The 16,072-nt window shown below is 43.5% G+C and overlaps 1 protein-coding gene and 1 long non-coding RNA gene across 3 annotated transcripts; both read left to right on the forward strand.

Moving 5' to 3' along the window:
* Window positions 1–8,847: 8,847 nt before the first annotated feature.
* LOC124126616 lies at window positions 8,848–10,694 on the forward strand. Of its 2 annotated transcripts, XR_007220050.1 has the most exons (5): window positions 8,848–8,935; window positions 9,034–9,136; window positions 9,722–9,814; window positions 9,944–9,963; window positions 10,396–10,694. It is a non-coding gene; the product is annotated as an uncharacterized LOC124126616 (long non-coding RNA). The 2 variants fall into 2 exon arrangements; XR_007220051.1 differs by lacking the exon at window positions 8,848–8,935 and having other exon boundaries at window positions 8,943–9,136.
* Window positions 10,695–10,726: 32 nt separating this feature from the next.
* On the forward strand, window positions 10,727–15,379 carry LOC124128874 (serine/threonine-protein phosphatase 6 regulatory ankyrin repeat subunit B-like). Its single transcript, XM_048393151.1, has 3 exons — window positions 10,727–10,736; window positions 11,325–11,941; window positions 12,920–15,379. Exons 1-3 carry the CDS (start codon window positions 10,727–10,729, stop codon window positions 15,377–15,379), a joined length of 3,087 nt encoding a protein of 1,028 aa, XP_048249108.1.
* Window positions 15,380–16,072: the final 693 nt, after the last annotated feature.

Consider the following 16,072-nt stretch of genomic DNA (forward strand, 5'->3'; position numbering starts at 1 on the left):
CTCGTCACGCCGAGGATCCGGGTTCGATTCCCGACATGGGTACAATGTGTGAAGCCCATTTCTGGTGTCCCCCGCCGTGATATTGCTGGAATATTGCTAAAAGCGGCCTAAAACCATACTCACTCACCCAATCAACAAGTGCGTGTGTAGTGAGTAATGACAAAAAGAACACTGGACCTCATTATCCGCGATCATCAGACGAGAGTTATCTCAGGTATGTGACGGAAACATTGGACTCGTACATGACATTATGTTTATTTAAACATAAAGATTAATGAAGAAAGGAATATTAATATTAATTCGTCCATGAATTTGGGAATTATTCTATTTTGGATGTCAAATCACAATAAAACCTCTGATTGAATTGCGGGTTTGAGGGCCGCATAACCGTGGAAGCTTGTAATATTCAAAAGTAACTCTTTTTTCAGTCATTGTCGGTAGGCATATGTAATTATTTAGATCTTCACGTTCAACAATATGCTAAATTGCCGTTACAACAATTTTTAAGAAAATGTGTGGCAACACATTTCGTGCAGAAAACACTGCAGCATTCTCCAAAGATAATGTATTTAAGCTCTGAGGACGACAGATAACTTGAATTTGGGTGCTTTAGCGTAAACGTCTGTGACGTCTTACCTGTTGTGTCATAACGAGCGACATGACGTCATAATGGTGACGTGCGGCTTGGAATGCCAGCTTTGCACAAAACTTGCTCAGTTCACTTTATGTTACCCACTTCATGTTAGCTTTCACAGTTACTCTGCCTATATGATTTCTGTGCGTGTCATATGTGCGAATGTCGTATTACGGTGTAAATAAATTGCTTAAAGCATATACAGCGCTATATCTTGTTGGTAAGAAAGACATTTGGAAAGAGAAAGCTAAAGCTGGGTTTATGTGGGATAAGGGACTAAGGAGAAAGCTAGTGTTGTGTATGTATGAGATATATATCAGGCAAGATAAGGCTATATCCGTGTAGTTGTGGGATAAGGGACAAAGGAGAGATTTAGTGCTGTCTAGATTTGAGATATATGTCGGGCAAGAGAAGGCTATATCCCTGTAGTTGTGGGATAAGGGACTAAGGAGAAAGCTAGTATTGTCTTGATGTGAGATATATGTCGGGTAAGATAAGGCGATATCCCTGTAGTTGTGGGATAAGGGACTAAGGAGAAAACTAGTATTGTCCAAATGTGAGATATATATCGGGTAAGATAAGGTTATATATTAATATGGCTGTCTTGTTTGACGAGATGTCACATGTGGACGACCAGCCTGACTGTTGCCCTGCTGTAGATAACGTCTCCAAAGTGATGCGCGTTGATAATGTAGACGGCGATTTTCAGCCAGCGGTGGCATTGTGTAAATATTGTGTACGGTTAAAGAAGAGCACCTTATGAGCACCTGATAGTTAGACATCATTCTGTGATGTTCACACTAAATAACACGTATGCGAGTATAATGCTCCAAACAAACAAATTATATAAAGTGGCTGAGCATGCGCATGCAAATTGTCTATCACGACCATGAATATGTCTTGAAAGGTGCATTATTTGCATTTCAGAATAAATATGTTAGTTTTATTGAACTTTATATGAAGCACTGTTGCTTTCTTACAAATAAATCTTGACAACTGTTCATCGTGTGTCTTGAGCACTGCAATGCCTAATCGTAGATCGAAAGCCACCTTCGTAGAGATGATTCAGGCGTGTCGAAGAAATATATGAGCTCATAACGACAGCTTTCTTATCGCTGTGATAACAAACTACTGTCAGCTGACCCATGCACCCATAGTTGGTAGCACTGCGAGATATGTTTAAAAGGAAACAGCTCAATATGCCGCCTTACACTCACAGCTCATAATTCTTTTTAAAACTATTAGGCACATTTTTTTTCTGAAATATGCCTTACAACAAGTTGGCAATTTATTTTATATCTAACAATATAACACATACACACCACATACTCCACCCACACCCTCCCCAAAAATAATGAATGGCAGGCCGCTAAGACAAGTCATGGTGACATTGGACGGCGTGTAGAGCAGTACAGTTATGAAGACGACAGAGCCAGTAGAATTGAATTGACCCAGCGAGTGAGGAGTAACTCCGATGCTTCGAGCACTATTTAGAACAAACATGGGGGGCTTAACACATTCAAATGTTGCGAATAGTATTTGATGTGACGTGTAAACCTTTGAAAAACAATCTGCACAACCAGCATGCATGTAAGTGTGACACAATGTCAAATGTAAAGCACGTCTACACATGGGCACAGTGCTACTTGTGGACCGATAGTCTACGACATTCACGGCAACATCCCCCCCCCCCCCCCCCCCCAATTTAAAAAATAAATAAAAAAATATAAATAAATAAGTACCTTTAATCAGCTGAAACAGACCGCCTTACTACGGCTTGGATACAGCTGCATGAAGGTCATTAAAAACATGCTTGCTACTTGAGTGAACAATATTCAATTATTAGTACCAATCTTGCAGTTTAGTTTTCTGTTCACGGAAAAAACGACGTCATACAGGTGAGCGTATCCGGCCGGCGGGGGCACCCGTCATACAGGTGAGCGTGTCCGGCCGGCGGGGGCACCCGTCATACAGCTGAGCGTATCCGGCCGGCGGGGGCACCCGTCATACAGGTGAGCGTATCCGGCCGTCGGGGGCACCCGTCATACGGCTGAGCGTGTCCGGCCCGGGGGGAGCACCCGTCATAGAGCTGAGCGTATCCGGCCGGCGGGGGCACCCGTCATACAGGTGAGCGTGTCCGGCCCGGCGGGGGCATCCGTCATACAGCTGAGCGTATCCGGCCGGCGGGGGCACCCGTCATACAGGTGAGCGTATCCGGCCGGCGGGGGCACCCGTCATACAGGTGAGCGTGTCCGGCCCGGCGGGGGCACCCGTCATACAGGTGAGCGTATCCGGCCGGCAGGGGCACCCGTCATACAGGTGAGTGTGTCCGGCCCGGCGGAGGCACCCGTCATACAGGTGACTGTGTCCGGCCCGGCGGGGGCACCCGTCATACAGGTGAGCGTATCCGGCCGGCGGGGGCACCCGTCATACAGGTGAGCGTGTCCGGCCGGCGGGGGAACCCGTCATACAGGTGAGCGTATCCGGCCGGCGGGGGCATCCGTCATACAGGTGAGCGTGTCCGGCCCGGCGGGGGCACCCGTCATACAGGTGAGTGTGTCCGGCCGGCGGGGGCATCCGTCATACAGGTGAGCGTGTCAGGCCCGGCGGGGGCACCCGTTATACAGGTGACCGTGTCCGGCCCGGCGGGGGCACCCGTCATACAGGTGGGCGTGTCCGGCCCGGCGGGGGCACCCGTCATACAGGTGAGTGTGTCCGGCCGGCGGGGGCATCCGTCATACAGGTGAGCGTGTCCGGCCCGGCGGGGGCACCCGTCATACAGGTGAGTGTGTCCAGCACGGCGGGGGCACCCGTCATACAGGTGAGTGTGTCCGGCACTGCGGGGGCACCCGTCATACATGTCAGCGTGTCCGGCCGGCGGGGGCACCCGTCATACAGGTGAGCGTGTCCGGCCAACGGGGGCAGCCGTCATACAGGTGAGTGTGTCCGGCACGGCGGGGGCACCCGTCATACAGGTGAGCGTGTCCGGCCGGCGGGGGCACCCGTCATACAGGTGAGCGTGTCCGGCCAACGGGGGCAGCCGTCATACAAGTGAGCGTATCCGGCCGACGGGGGCAGCCGTCATACAAGTGAGCGTATCCGGCCGGCGGGGGCAGCCGTCATACAAGTGAGCGTATCCGGCCGACGGGGGCAGCCGTCATACAAGTGAGCGTATCCGGCCGGCGGGGGCAGCCGTCATACAAGTGAGCGTATCCGGCCGGCGGGGGCAGCCGTCATACGGCTGACCGCGTCCGGCCCGGCGGGGGCACCCGTCACATAAGCATTTAAAGGGAAATCATTTTCTGCCTGATACCCTCCCCCAAGAAAGGCGGGAACATATGGTCAACATGTCGACCATAAAACCTTTTGAAAGCGTACGTAACACCTCGCTAGCATATTCTAGCACACAACTGTGGAGCGGGAGAAGTGTGTTGCTCTTTCAAATCCTTTCAGAAAGAGCATGCCCCTGAAATACTGCAAATATTAATGTATGTGTGTGTATCTGTGTGTTTGTGTATGCATGTGTTTGGTTGTGCATGTGTGTGTGAGTGTGTATGCATGTGTGTGAGTGTGTGTGCGTGTGCGTGCGTGTGTGTGAGAGTATATGCATGTGTGTGAGTGTGCCTGTGTGTGAGTGAGTGTGTATGCATGTGTGTGCGTGTGCATGTGCATGTGTGTGTGTGTGTGTGTGTATGCATGTGTGTGCGTGTGCGTACGTGTGTGTGAGAGTGTATGCATGTGTGTGAGTGTGCCTGTGTGTGAGTGACTGTGAGTGGGTATGCATGTGTCTGGGTGTGCCTGTGTGTGTGCGTCTGTGTGTGTGCATGTGTGTGAGTGTGCGTGCGAGTGTGTGAATGAGTATGCGTGCGTGTGAGTGTGCGTGCATGTGTGTGAGTTTGCGTGCATGTGCGTGCGAGTGTGTGAGTGTGTATGCATGTGTCTGAGTGTGCCTGTGTGTGTGTGTGTGAGTGTGTCTGCATGTGTCTGAGTGTGCATGTGTGCATGTGTGTGTGAGTGTGTATGCATGTGCGTGTGTGCATGTGTGTGTGAGTGTATGCATGTGCCTGTGTGTGCCTGTGTGTTAGTATTAGGGATTTATATGGAGTTCTGGAGTCAACCACGACTATAACCAAAGAGCACATAGCCACCAATACCAACATGCCTTGGTCTAAAGTGTACAATATGTCTTACCAATTCAATATGTAAGTATTGATGACATGATGGTTAAATGGATCTAAGTTACTACATTTGCTTCTTTCCTTTGAGCCAACACACGTTCAATGTTCAAGCAACACCAGTAAGAATGGCTTCCACAACTATGTGTTATGTGTTAACCACTCAACTTCCCGACCAATATGTTATAAGCCACAGCAATCGTGGTGAGCTTCAAACCCACACTGAATGCAAAGCAGCAGTTTCACACCCACACAGTTGTCACCAGGTATCTGCTCTGAAAAGAAACAGAATTAAGTCACTTGGAGAGAAGAATTCAAGTCAGCAATTCCGATGAATAGAATTATAAGATCACACCACTCCAAATAACCAAAGCTAGTAGAATGTTAATCTTCAGCAATTGCCAACTCAATATTCACTTCTTTGTGTTGTATTGGTGACTTTCAGTTTAGGCATTGATAAAGGCCCATAAATCTCGCTAACATCGTACTCTCTAATCCAAATCATTTGCATGCATACAAGAGACGTCCAGGTGTGCTCACGCTGTATTATACATGTTATCAAAAGACCGAGTCTCGTCTCTGCCAGGAGGTGTTGTCATCTGCACTGCTGAAGTATAGGAGTGACGCACGGTCAGTATTTCAAGGCTGTTTGTGACTGTGCCTGTATTATGCGCACATGCATAACTCTAAATTACCTATGTCAGCTGGATTTGAGGATATTGGTGATGACAATATGTCAGCAGGGTGGCACGTGGTCCTGTACACGGCTGGTCTGTGTAAGTGACATTGAAAGGCGGGACGGGAGGTAAAGATGTGAGGGTAAGGCGGGGGTGGGTTGGAGTCGAGGTGGATTTGAGCTGTGTTACCAGTTGAAGATTAAATCATTTTTTTATAGCGTTGTTTATGCGTGTGTATGAATACGTTCATGCGTGCGTGCGTGCGTGTGTGTGTGGACATGAATACCCCACTCAAACCCGACAAGTCCTGGTGTTATCCGCTAAGTACCGAACATATGGTAGGGTTTCTGATCTCTGAGAAGACGGACGGGAGCAGTGGAGGGATGGAGTAAAGTTGTCAAATGCCTTGAGACGCTGCAACGTGTCATGTGTGAATATTCCCAATGGACTTGCACAGTGCCCCTCATGATGATGTGTATCCAATGATATGTTCCATGCATCAATGCATTCATCATTTAAACATGAAGTCAGGAATACCGAAAGCCACAATAAACTTCAGTTGTTCTTGACATTGAACAAGTGCTGTTCACGTGACTAAAATACCTTAAGATAGAATATGGAAATTCCTAATGAAAGATGACATCAGAGATAGCTGTAGTTCCGAGCTTTATTCCAGATACAATGTGCCAAACAACAATTCACATCATAAACAGCATCACAATAATTTCTTATCAATATCACATTATTTTAACATAATACTTACAGCTTAGATAAGTGTAAACATTTAATACCAAGACGATAGGTGTCAAAACATGTACTTAATATTTAAAACCATACCAGAATTTATTTCATACAGGACTCACCAGCTTACACGGTACAGTACAGCGTCATTATATTCAATTTAAACTCTGTCAGCTGAATTGTATATGTCACCATAATGTGGACCTTACTATATATACAATACGGTAACACTGTCGGTGTATTACCGTTTTTACCGTAATATAAAGGTACAATATGTTATTTTTATGCCAAACTCTAAAATGAGTATATATGCATATAAACATTACACACTAAATGTACATGGAAATTACAATGAATAATGCTGACTAACGATGCTTAATTAGCAAAGAGAGTTGTGAAATATAATGCTACTTTTGTTCACAATGTTACACAAAGACTGTTACACGAAAATAACTTTCTTCCTGAATTACCTGAAGATTAGAGTAGGTAGAGTAGTAGAAGGTGGGGTAGAGTAGGGGAAAGTGGATTAGTGCAGGGGAAGGTTGGTTAGAGTAGGGGAAGAATGGTTAGACTAGGGGAAGGTGGGATAGAGTAGGGGAAGGTGGGGTAGTGTAGGGGAAGGTGTGGTAGAGTAGTGGAAGGTTGGGTAGAGTAGTGGAAGGTTGGGTAGAGTAGTGGAAGGTGGATTAGTGTAGGAGAAGGTGGGGTAGTGTAGATGAAGGATGATTAGACTAGGGGAAGGTGGGGTAGAGTAGGGGAAGGTGGATTCGTGCAGGGGAAGATGGGGTAGAGTAGGGGAAGGATGGTTCGACTAGGGGAAGGTGGGGTAGAGTAGGGGAAGGTGGGGTAGAGTAGGGGAAGGTGGATTTGTGCAGGGGAAGTTGGGGTAGAGTAGGGAAAGGTTGGTTAGAGTAGGGGAAGGTTGGTTAGAGTAGGGGAAGGATGGTTAGAGAAGGGGAAGGATGGTTAGACTAGGGGAAGGTGGGGTAGAGTAGGGGAAGGTGGGGTAGAGTAGGGGAAGGATGGTTTGAGTAGGGGAAGGCGTTGTAGAGTAGGGAAAGGTGAGGTTAAGTAGGGGAAGGTTGGCTAGAGTAGGGGAGAGATGGTGAGGGCGGGGAGGGCAGAGGAAGTCTGGGTAGTGGGGATGTTTGTTGCTGAAAATACTCTATATAATTAAATGTGTCTACGTTTTTATGACACAATCTAAACATACTAACAGTTTATGTTCCTGTGCAGGCGCTGCAGCACCGACTCCACCAGTCATGCAGATGATCTTCCTCCTTCTGCTTCATAGTCCGTGAGTATTGAACGAACCAGGTATTTTTCGAAAGGTACAGAATAGAACATATCTCTCTACTGAAACATTAATGGTTTCATCTGCTACATAATTCAGGAAGCTATCTCTCTGATATATTTAGTTGTTAATGTCTTTGACAAACCAAAAACACCATTAGAGTCAGAGGTAATCGTGACTTTACAGATGTAATTGATTAATTGATTTCCTCGCCTTAATTTAGAGCAAATGTATATATTTGATATGCAGACAATACAAACTAAACTATATTTAATATACCATCATCTGCTGCAGTTCTATGAGAGTTTCACAAATGGTGCTAGATATTCTAGGTTTGGTTTGCACTTCTCTGTTCCATCATATTGAGGATCTTAGAATGAAGCTAAGTAAATATTGCATTATGTCATCATTCGATGCGGTTTGATTCTATTCATAAACTAATTTTACTGTTTGCTTCCATTTCAATGTTTCAGTATTTGAAGCACACGGACAAAACAACTGTGAATGGGGAAAGTATGGAGAAACGTGCAGCAAAGACTGCCCTTCCAACTGTATCTCTGTGATCACGTTTGTAGCAGGAACTGCTTGAGAAACACCTACAATCGCCAAAATGGTTTCTGCACATTTGGCTGTGATGGAGACTATACAGGCGACTTCTGCAACATTACTGCAGGTTTGGAAAGACGTTTATTTGTCCTCTGCTGTACCTGGGATATAGTTGCCACATGTAGGCACAAAACCCATAAGGTAATGTTGGCCAGGTCATAGGCATTTTAATTTTTTTAATATTAAACGTCAAGGCAAGAGAATTATCTTGAGTAATTGCATTCATTACTACAAGGCATATAACGAAGCTTGCCCACCATACTATTTATTAGGGTGGCTCTCTGAACAAATATAACAGATGACCTTCAACTTGGCATTATGTGTATTTGATGATTTTTATTGCAAAACCTGGTAATTAGTATCATTTATAAACATTCGTTCTTACTAATTTGTTATATATTTATCTCACGAATGTAAACTTTGGGTTCCAAACAATGTTTTACCATTCCTTACTTTACTTACCATTCTTATGTTATCAATATCAGATACAGGATGATACTTTAATAGCCAAGGGAAATTTACTGAAACTTACATGATGTAGGATTCATAAGCACAGTTATGCGATGTTTCATTAAATTTATGCATTATTTCTATCTATTGTTCAATACAATAATAGTTATGTTTCATAGCCCTTTAATTTCGTATACATTGATCTTGAAGCCAATTGGGCAGTAAAAAAAATGCAGGATAATCCTGTTTCCCATACTAGCCTGTGAAACATTTACGTGTATGAATTCGAGTAACGCTGAATTGATCTGTGTCTGCACAGGTACGTCGGTGACACCTCTTCCCAGGTAACACAGTACAGGTGGGTACACAACACAAATTGAGATATGTATTCCTATAGCGTTGGTAATATGATATGATTGTTTTACTGAATACCTGTACTGTGTATTTTGTCGACAGCACCACGTGAATCCAACACAGAGACAACACCGGACCTGGCTGCGATACTTGTCCCTGTGTTCCTCGTCCTGGTTGTTGTCCTCGCTGTGGTGGTGTTCCTAATGTAAGTGCAAACCTGACTCCAGCAGTTTGAGTTTAAGATTATTGCTGTATGTATGTATTAACACATGTTGTGAACTGACTGGTAATGTCTGAATCTATGCATTTGTGTCGACGGTTCGCACTCAATATAACACTGCCTCCGCCTCCGTAGTATCGTGGTAGAGTGTCCCCACGGAAAGCGGAAGAAGTTCAATAATACGTTAAAATATGGAACTTATTATTAATCTGCCCGGCACTCGTCATTAAGGGCTGAAATAAGGACTGGTCGGCGCGGAGTCAGTATTTGGGTGGTCATGTTAAACTGCGGCATGGTGTCTCAGTGGGCGAAAATTATATCATCGTCATTCGTCCGTAATAGCACAAGAAGAAAAGTACACATACACACTTTGCTATATAAGTGCAATAAGCTTGCACCCAATTTACCTGACCCCGCTCAATAAAAATATTACAGCCTTACGTTTACATTATCAAGTTAGTTTTAAAGATGCGAAGTGGACTGATGTTTTGGGCTGTAACGTGACATAGTTTCTATTTTACAGTTTATATACTTCTCAGTTAAAAGCCATGGTTGTATGCATATTTTCAGATTTTTTTACAAACGAAAGCGGAAAAGGGGAGAAAGCATATGAATTATCGATGCAGTGACAGGGATTCTTCCATGCTTGAGAGCAACTGCCAGGTAATACAGACATATAACCTGAGGAAGAACGTCTTTTTATATGAAATGGCAATTCCCTGATTTCTGAAAATAGCATTTCGGACATAGTGATTCATACATTTGTCATGGTCTCGATTTTGTTTATTTCAGGTACAGAGCAGGTGAAGATGGTGACTATACACCTTCAATTCTACTAAAAGTGACAGTGTATGTATGGGTTTGTATAAACGCCTTTTTATGTGACAATAATTAAAACTTATTGTGATTCGGGAAACTGAAACATAATTATGTTTGTTAGATTGATTAATCTTCATCTCAGGCGCTCGGCATTAGGGGGCTAAAACAAGTGGGGTATCCATGATAAACTACGGCATGGTAACTCAGTGGACTAAAACAAGGACTGGTCGGCTCGGAGTCAGTATACTGTCTGAGTGGGGCATTCAAACGGCGTAAAATCAAACTCACTCACTCACTCAGGTCGTACTTTGGACATCGAAATACAGATTAGAAAATGCAGTGTGGGTTGAACATCGAAATACAGATTAGAAAATGCAGTGGGGTTGAACATGCTTCATCTAACCATCACATTTGTTATGTTTCAGAACCTTTCATGGCAGAGGAAGGTGGCGCCAGTAAGTATGGGATACATATAATGGTGTATGGGTTGATGAATGAATGTTGTCACAGGAATAAATACGAAGTGGATGTCAATTGTTTTAATGTGTCCGTATGCCGTATAAACTTGTCATTGTATCATGACGAATATGGGATTGTATAATGTTGGCCAAGTGTATTGATAATTAACATGTTCACTGGTAATGCAATTACATTACCGTTTCAGTGGAATATGTGCAGAGCATATGTTTCATGACATCTGACTGTTAGCCGAATATATTGAAGAACAATAGTTAGTACCCTACACACATTAAAGCTATGTTTGCATGTAAGTTATTGCATTGTGTAGTGATAATAGGGAAAACAAAACGTTTTCCGGCATGTACATCTTTTCTAAATCAGCCTACACCATTTCAAAGTGCAGTGAATTTTGAGTTGGTAATTTGCAAACATAAAACACTCGATTTCAATTGTGCAAACATATTCATGTTAATTATTTACTTTTCTTTTCTGATCATCATCAAAAGGATATGCTGATTCCACCTGCAGTTTTGATCTCTTGGAAGATGAAGACTTCCCATCAGGTAAGAACAGAACACGTTCATCAGCATCAGTAATTACACGAGGAGTATTGTTCAGGTACGTCCTGTGCATGCATATGGTAACCTGAATCGTAAGGTGAATCAATGATGTTGATCACATATAAGTGTTTTATATGGGTGAGTGTTTATTATGTATATAATATATATAGTTGAAAAAATATTAAAATGAAAGTATCTATTGATGCAGATATGGTCCTCCTAAAATATAACTGTACAAGAAGTGTATATCAAACTCGGATAGTAGAATCTGAACTGGGATGGTGAATTTTACACATTTTGCTTCAATTGTCTAAACATGCTTATGAATGTTACAGGTACACTAGAACAGAAGATAAAAGATGTCCGAAGGGTGTTTGTTGAAACTGAGAGCTTTAGGAAGGTGAAAGAAAAGTTGGAGACTGTTGGCCATGTGACAATCAGCGGCGCTCGAGGAGACGGTAAAACATCCATGGCCCTGATGATGGGAGCTGAATACAGGAAGCAGGGGTATGAGCTGGTACTGGCTGAAGATGCTTATAAAGTACAGCTGTCTGATTATCTGGAAAAAGGCAAAGACGTGTGTGTCATATTTGATGACATATTTAAGACAGTCAGATCATATATGGATCTGACCGGTCTTGAGCACTTTTTGTACGACCTCCACGTGCACCTGGAACAGTGCGAGTCCAGATCAGAAAGAAGATACCAGCGTCTGCAGCAAGAACCAAGAGATGAACAAATTATGTTCAGTCATCCAAACATATGTGTTATATTCACTGCAGACACCAACGATCTTGAGCGAGCAATGTCAAAGCTAGGAGGCCAGAGTATTTTCCACAGCTCATCAGTTGTCAAACTAGGTTTTATAGGCAAGGAGAAGAAAGCATTGTGGCTACGTCACAAACGTCTAAATCAATGTGGGTTTTCCTCTGGTATGCAGACTTTTCTCAAGGTATGTTGGCTTTCAAATACATGATGAAAGTTTTTTCGAGAAACCTTTATTTTACATACAAAATCATTTTAGAACAATTGTTACCTCATTAGATGACAAGTCAGCTGCCCTCATCCTGATCTTACTGTGTGATAGGCAGCTTAACATCAGTCAACTGGAGAGTGAAGGTGCCAGCCCAGACCTAGAGCTTCTGTGTTACATTGTTGACAGAAGGAAACCCAACAACATTTTCGCATTCTGTGATTTATGATGTCTGTGCTTCTGCTTTATTCAATACTCAACCAGAGTTTACTCTTAAACATTGCAGCATTAAGTTCCTGTTTGAGCATGTACAGGATCAGCAAATAATCCCTAATGTTGAACAAAAACTCATCGTTTCTTTCTCAGGAGCTCATAATGGGATACTTGTTAACAAAATGGCTGATTCTCTTGCCAGTGATGCTCTAAGTGAAAACATCATGCATACCATTTGGGAGAGGAAAGAAATAGCTGTCAAAGTATCTCTCGTGATCAAAGACTGCCCTGTCTTTTGATACCAAGCACAACATTCTCCTTTATGCTTGTTTCACTGGGAACAAGAATATCCTGGAGCGACTTCTTCCTCACTGTGACATCGATAGGCGTGGGCTGAATTGCTGGACGCCAGTGATGTATGCAGTTGTCTCCGGACAGATGGAGTGTTTTGACATCCTTGTGAAACACCAAGCTGACATCACTTTATGTGATAGCAACAAGAACAATTTACTGCATTTGGCCTGTCAGCATGGAGATGTGTCCACTGTAAAACATGTAAGAAAAGTGCTCAAGAAACGTCATCCTGCTTTGTATCTCAACGGACGAGGAATAGGTGATTGGACATCAGTCATGTGTACAGCACTTTCTGGAAAGAAGGATGTTGTAGACTATCTTATAAAAAAGGAAGTAGATTTAACATTAAGAGATAGCAACAACAACACTGTGTTTCACCTTGCGTGTCAGTATGGACATCAGTCCATTGTAGAATGTCTGCTCCCCCACACAGACATCAATACTCAAGGCAACAATGGGCAAACACCAGTTATGTGTGCAATAATGTCTGGGAAGAAGGAAACGTTCGACCTTCTTGTTTCACACAATGCTGACATCACACTGGCCGATGATGACAACAACAGCCTCCTTCATGTGGCTTGCCACTTTGATGATGTTTCTCTTTTAGTGGAAATAGTGCCAAAGTTTGAAATCAACAATCGGGGAAAGCACGGCTGGACACCAGTGATGAAGGCAGCTGTAAATGGAAAGATAGATGCATTCAATATCCTGAATACACTGAAGGCAGACCTTACACAAACTGATGACAACGACAACAATCTCCTTCATCTTGCAAGTCATTGCGGAAATGTCTCCACTGTGCAACTGTTACTGCCAAAGTTTGACATCAACAGTCGGGGAAACAACGGATGGACGCCAGTGATGTGTGCAGCTGCCAGTGGAGTAGAGGGTGTGTTCCATCTGCTTGTGTCACAAGGGACTGATCTCACATTGAGGGATGACAACAACAATCACGTATTCCATTTAGCATGTATAGGTGGAAATATTTCCATTGTGAATGATCTCCTCTCAAGAACTGATATCAATTGTCAGGGAAACCACGGGAGAACAGCTATAATGATTGCAGCCCTGCTTGCAAAACCAACTCTGTTTAAACTACTGTTGTCAAAGAAGGCTGATACCACACTGACTGATGATTATGATGACACTGTCGTGCATCTAGCCTGCCAGGGTGGGAACCGATCCATTTGGCGGTATCTGATGCCAAAGTTTGCCATGGATGCCTCTGGAAGACATGGGTGGACACCAATCATGATCGCAGCATGGACGGGAAGGAAAGATGTGTTCGATTTGCTGGTGAGTCAGAAGGTTGATATCAGATTGATTGACGACGACAAAGACAGTGTTCTACATTTGGCCTGTCAGGGAGGGAACACAGCTATTGTTGAACATCTTTTAACGGTATTTGACGCCAACATTCAGGGACATAATGGCTGGACACCAGTTATGCATGCGGCGAGGGCAGGACAGAAGAATGTGTTCGACCTGCTTGTGTCACACGAAGCTGATCTGAAATTAACTGATGACTACAAAGATAATGTTCTGCACGCTGCATGTCAGGGAGGGAGCACAGCTATTGTGGAAAAGCTGTTGAGTATGTTTGACGTTAATGTTAAAGGAAAAAATGGTCGCACACCGGTGATGCATGCAGTTGTGGCAGGACAGAAGAACGTATTCAACATGCTTGTGTCAGAAAGAGCTGACTTGAAACGGCTTGATGACTCTGGGAACAATTTACTGCACCTTGCATGTCAGGCTGGAAACCAGTGCATCATAAAGTATCTCCTGACTAGATATGACATTAACAGTCATGGGGAAAATGGATGGACACCAATAATGATGGCAGCACTCAGTGGAAAGAAGGATGTTTTTGATCTTATTGCAACAAAGGGAGGTGATCAATCATTGACAACTTCTGAGAAGGATAATGTTCATCATGCAGCCTGCCATGGTGGTAACACAGCCATTGTCAAGAAGGTCATTGACAGCTTTGGTGTCAACTCAAGGGGACGGAATCGTTACACTCCTCTGATGAGGGCAGTTTGTGGGGGCCACATTGCTGTGTACAAATTCTTGGTGTCTCATAATGCTGACCAAACTCAGGTGGACAATGGTGGACACACTCTTCTACATCTTGCTAGTAAGCATGGTCACCTCCATATAGTGAAATACATCAGAAGCTCTGTTGATGAGTTTGACATCAACACTCAAGACAAGGTTGGTTTGACACCTGTTATGACGTCAATCTTATATGATCAAGCTGCTGTGGTGAAATATCTGAAACGTGAAGGTGCAGACATGTCACTGACTGACAACACTGGTGATGATGCATATACCCTTGCCCTCAAAGTAGGAAGCAGACAACTCATAGAGCAACTAACACTAGGAGGAGAGTCAGATCAAGGCAGACAGCCATTAACTCAAATAAAAATATCACAGGTTTTCTCTGAGAGTGTCACAGTCACACCATGGAATATGCTTATGAAGTCACTGGTGAGAGCACAAATGTATCTACTGGAAACATACGACTGCGGGGATCCTGAACTGAGGCGGCGTGACCACTTCAATGACACATTGCTCCATCTGGCCTGTCGTGGAGGAAACAGACAGTGTGTGGAGTTTCTGCTCCCATCCTATGACATCAATGTCCGAGGTCGGTATGGCATGACACCGGTGATGATGGCGGCTCTGTGTGGACATGAGGATGTCTTCAAGTTGCTGGTGGCTCGCAAGGCAGATCTCTCACTGGTCGCAGATACAGGAGAAGATATCCTTACTCTAGCTCTGCGGGGCAACAGCAAAAACATTATCACACACTGTGAGACACAAAAAGTGTTTTCTGTGAAATGAGAGAAATACATGTACGTTCAATCCAATCTGTCATAGTGGATTCATATTGCGATATTGAACAGCAATGTGTATCCTGTTCCAAGACTTTTAGTGTTGCTCTCTTGTTGATGTTCAGTACTTTTTCATGATGATGATATAAATCCTGCCGGGGTCCATGCAGGAAGCTAGGCACTGTAAGTCCCCATGGTCCCTAGTATGGTGATCACCAGCCCATTTCTATATTGTGTAGTTAATTCTTTCTGCTTTTAAAAGTTCCTCAACTAGTTTAAAAAAGACTCCGTAATATTCTAGTTATTGTACTGTCGTTCTATGACAAGTTTTTTTTAATAAATTATACATGTGTTATTAAATGTATTACTTCTCGTCACGTTATTGCTGAAATGTTGCCGTTGTGACGTTAAGTATTAACTTACTCACTCACACTTTCATGATGATATTCTGTTCCACAAGGGACTCGTGAGCATAATCCTTTATACAATTTTGCCATAGTCTTTTAAAAAAGCGTTTTTCTTGCTCACAGTTACTGATATATAAAATGACGTATCAGGAAATAGGATCAGATACATGTACATATATTTTGTTTATGCTATATATTTCAACTTTTTACTTGTTTAAGATTATCTATTTCTTTATTACTTACCTACGAATGAGCTTGCAATGCTTTTGAAGATTATAATACTGCTTAATTCGTAG

Source organism: Haliotis rufescens, unplaced genomic scaffold, assembly GCF_023055435.1.
Source record: "Haliotis rufescens isolate VD_foot unplaced genomic scaffold, xgHalRufe1.0.p SCAF_115, whole genome shotgun sequence".
NCBI lineage: Eukaryota > Metazoa > Mollusca > Gastropoda > Lepetellida > Haliotidae > Haliotis > Haliotis rufescens.

What these genes read in the sequence shown, in the direction of transcription:
- LOC124128874 (XM_048393151.1), top strand. An exon ending in GTATGCAGACTTTTCTCAAG is followed by an intron (nt 11,942 to 12,919) that starts GTATGTTGGCTT and finishes CTTGCGTGTCAG; the next exon opens with TATGGACATCAGTCCATTGT.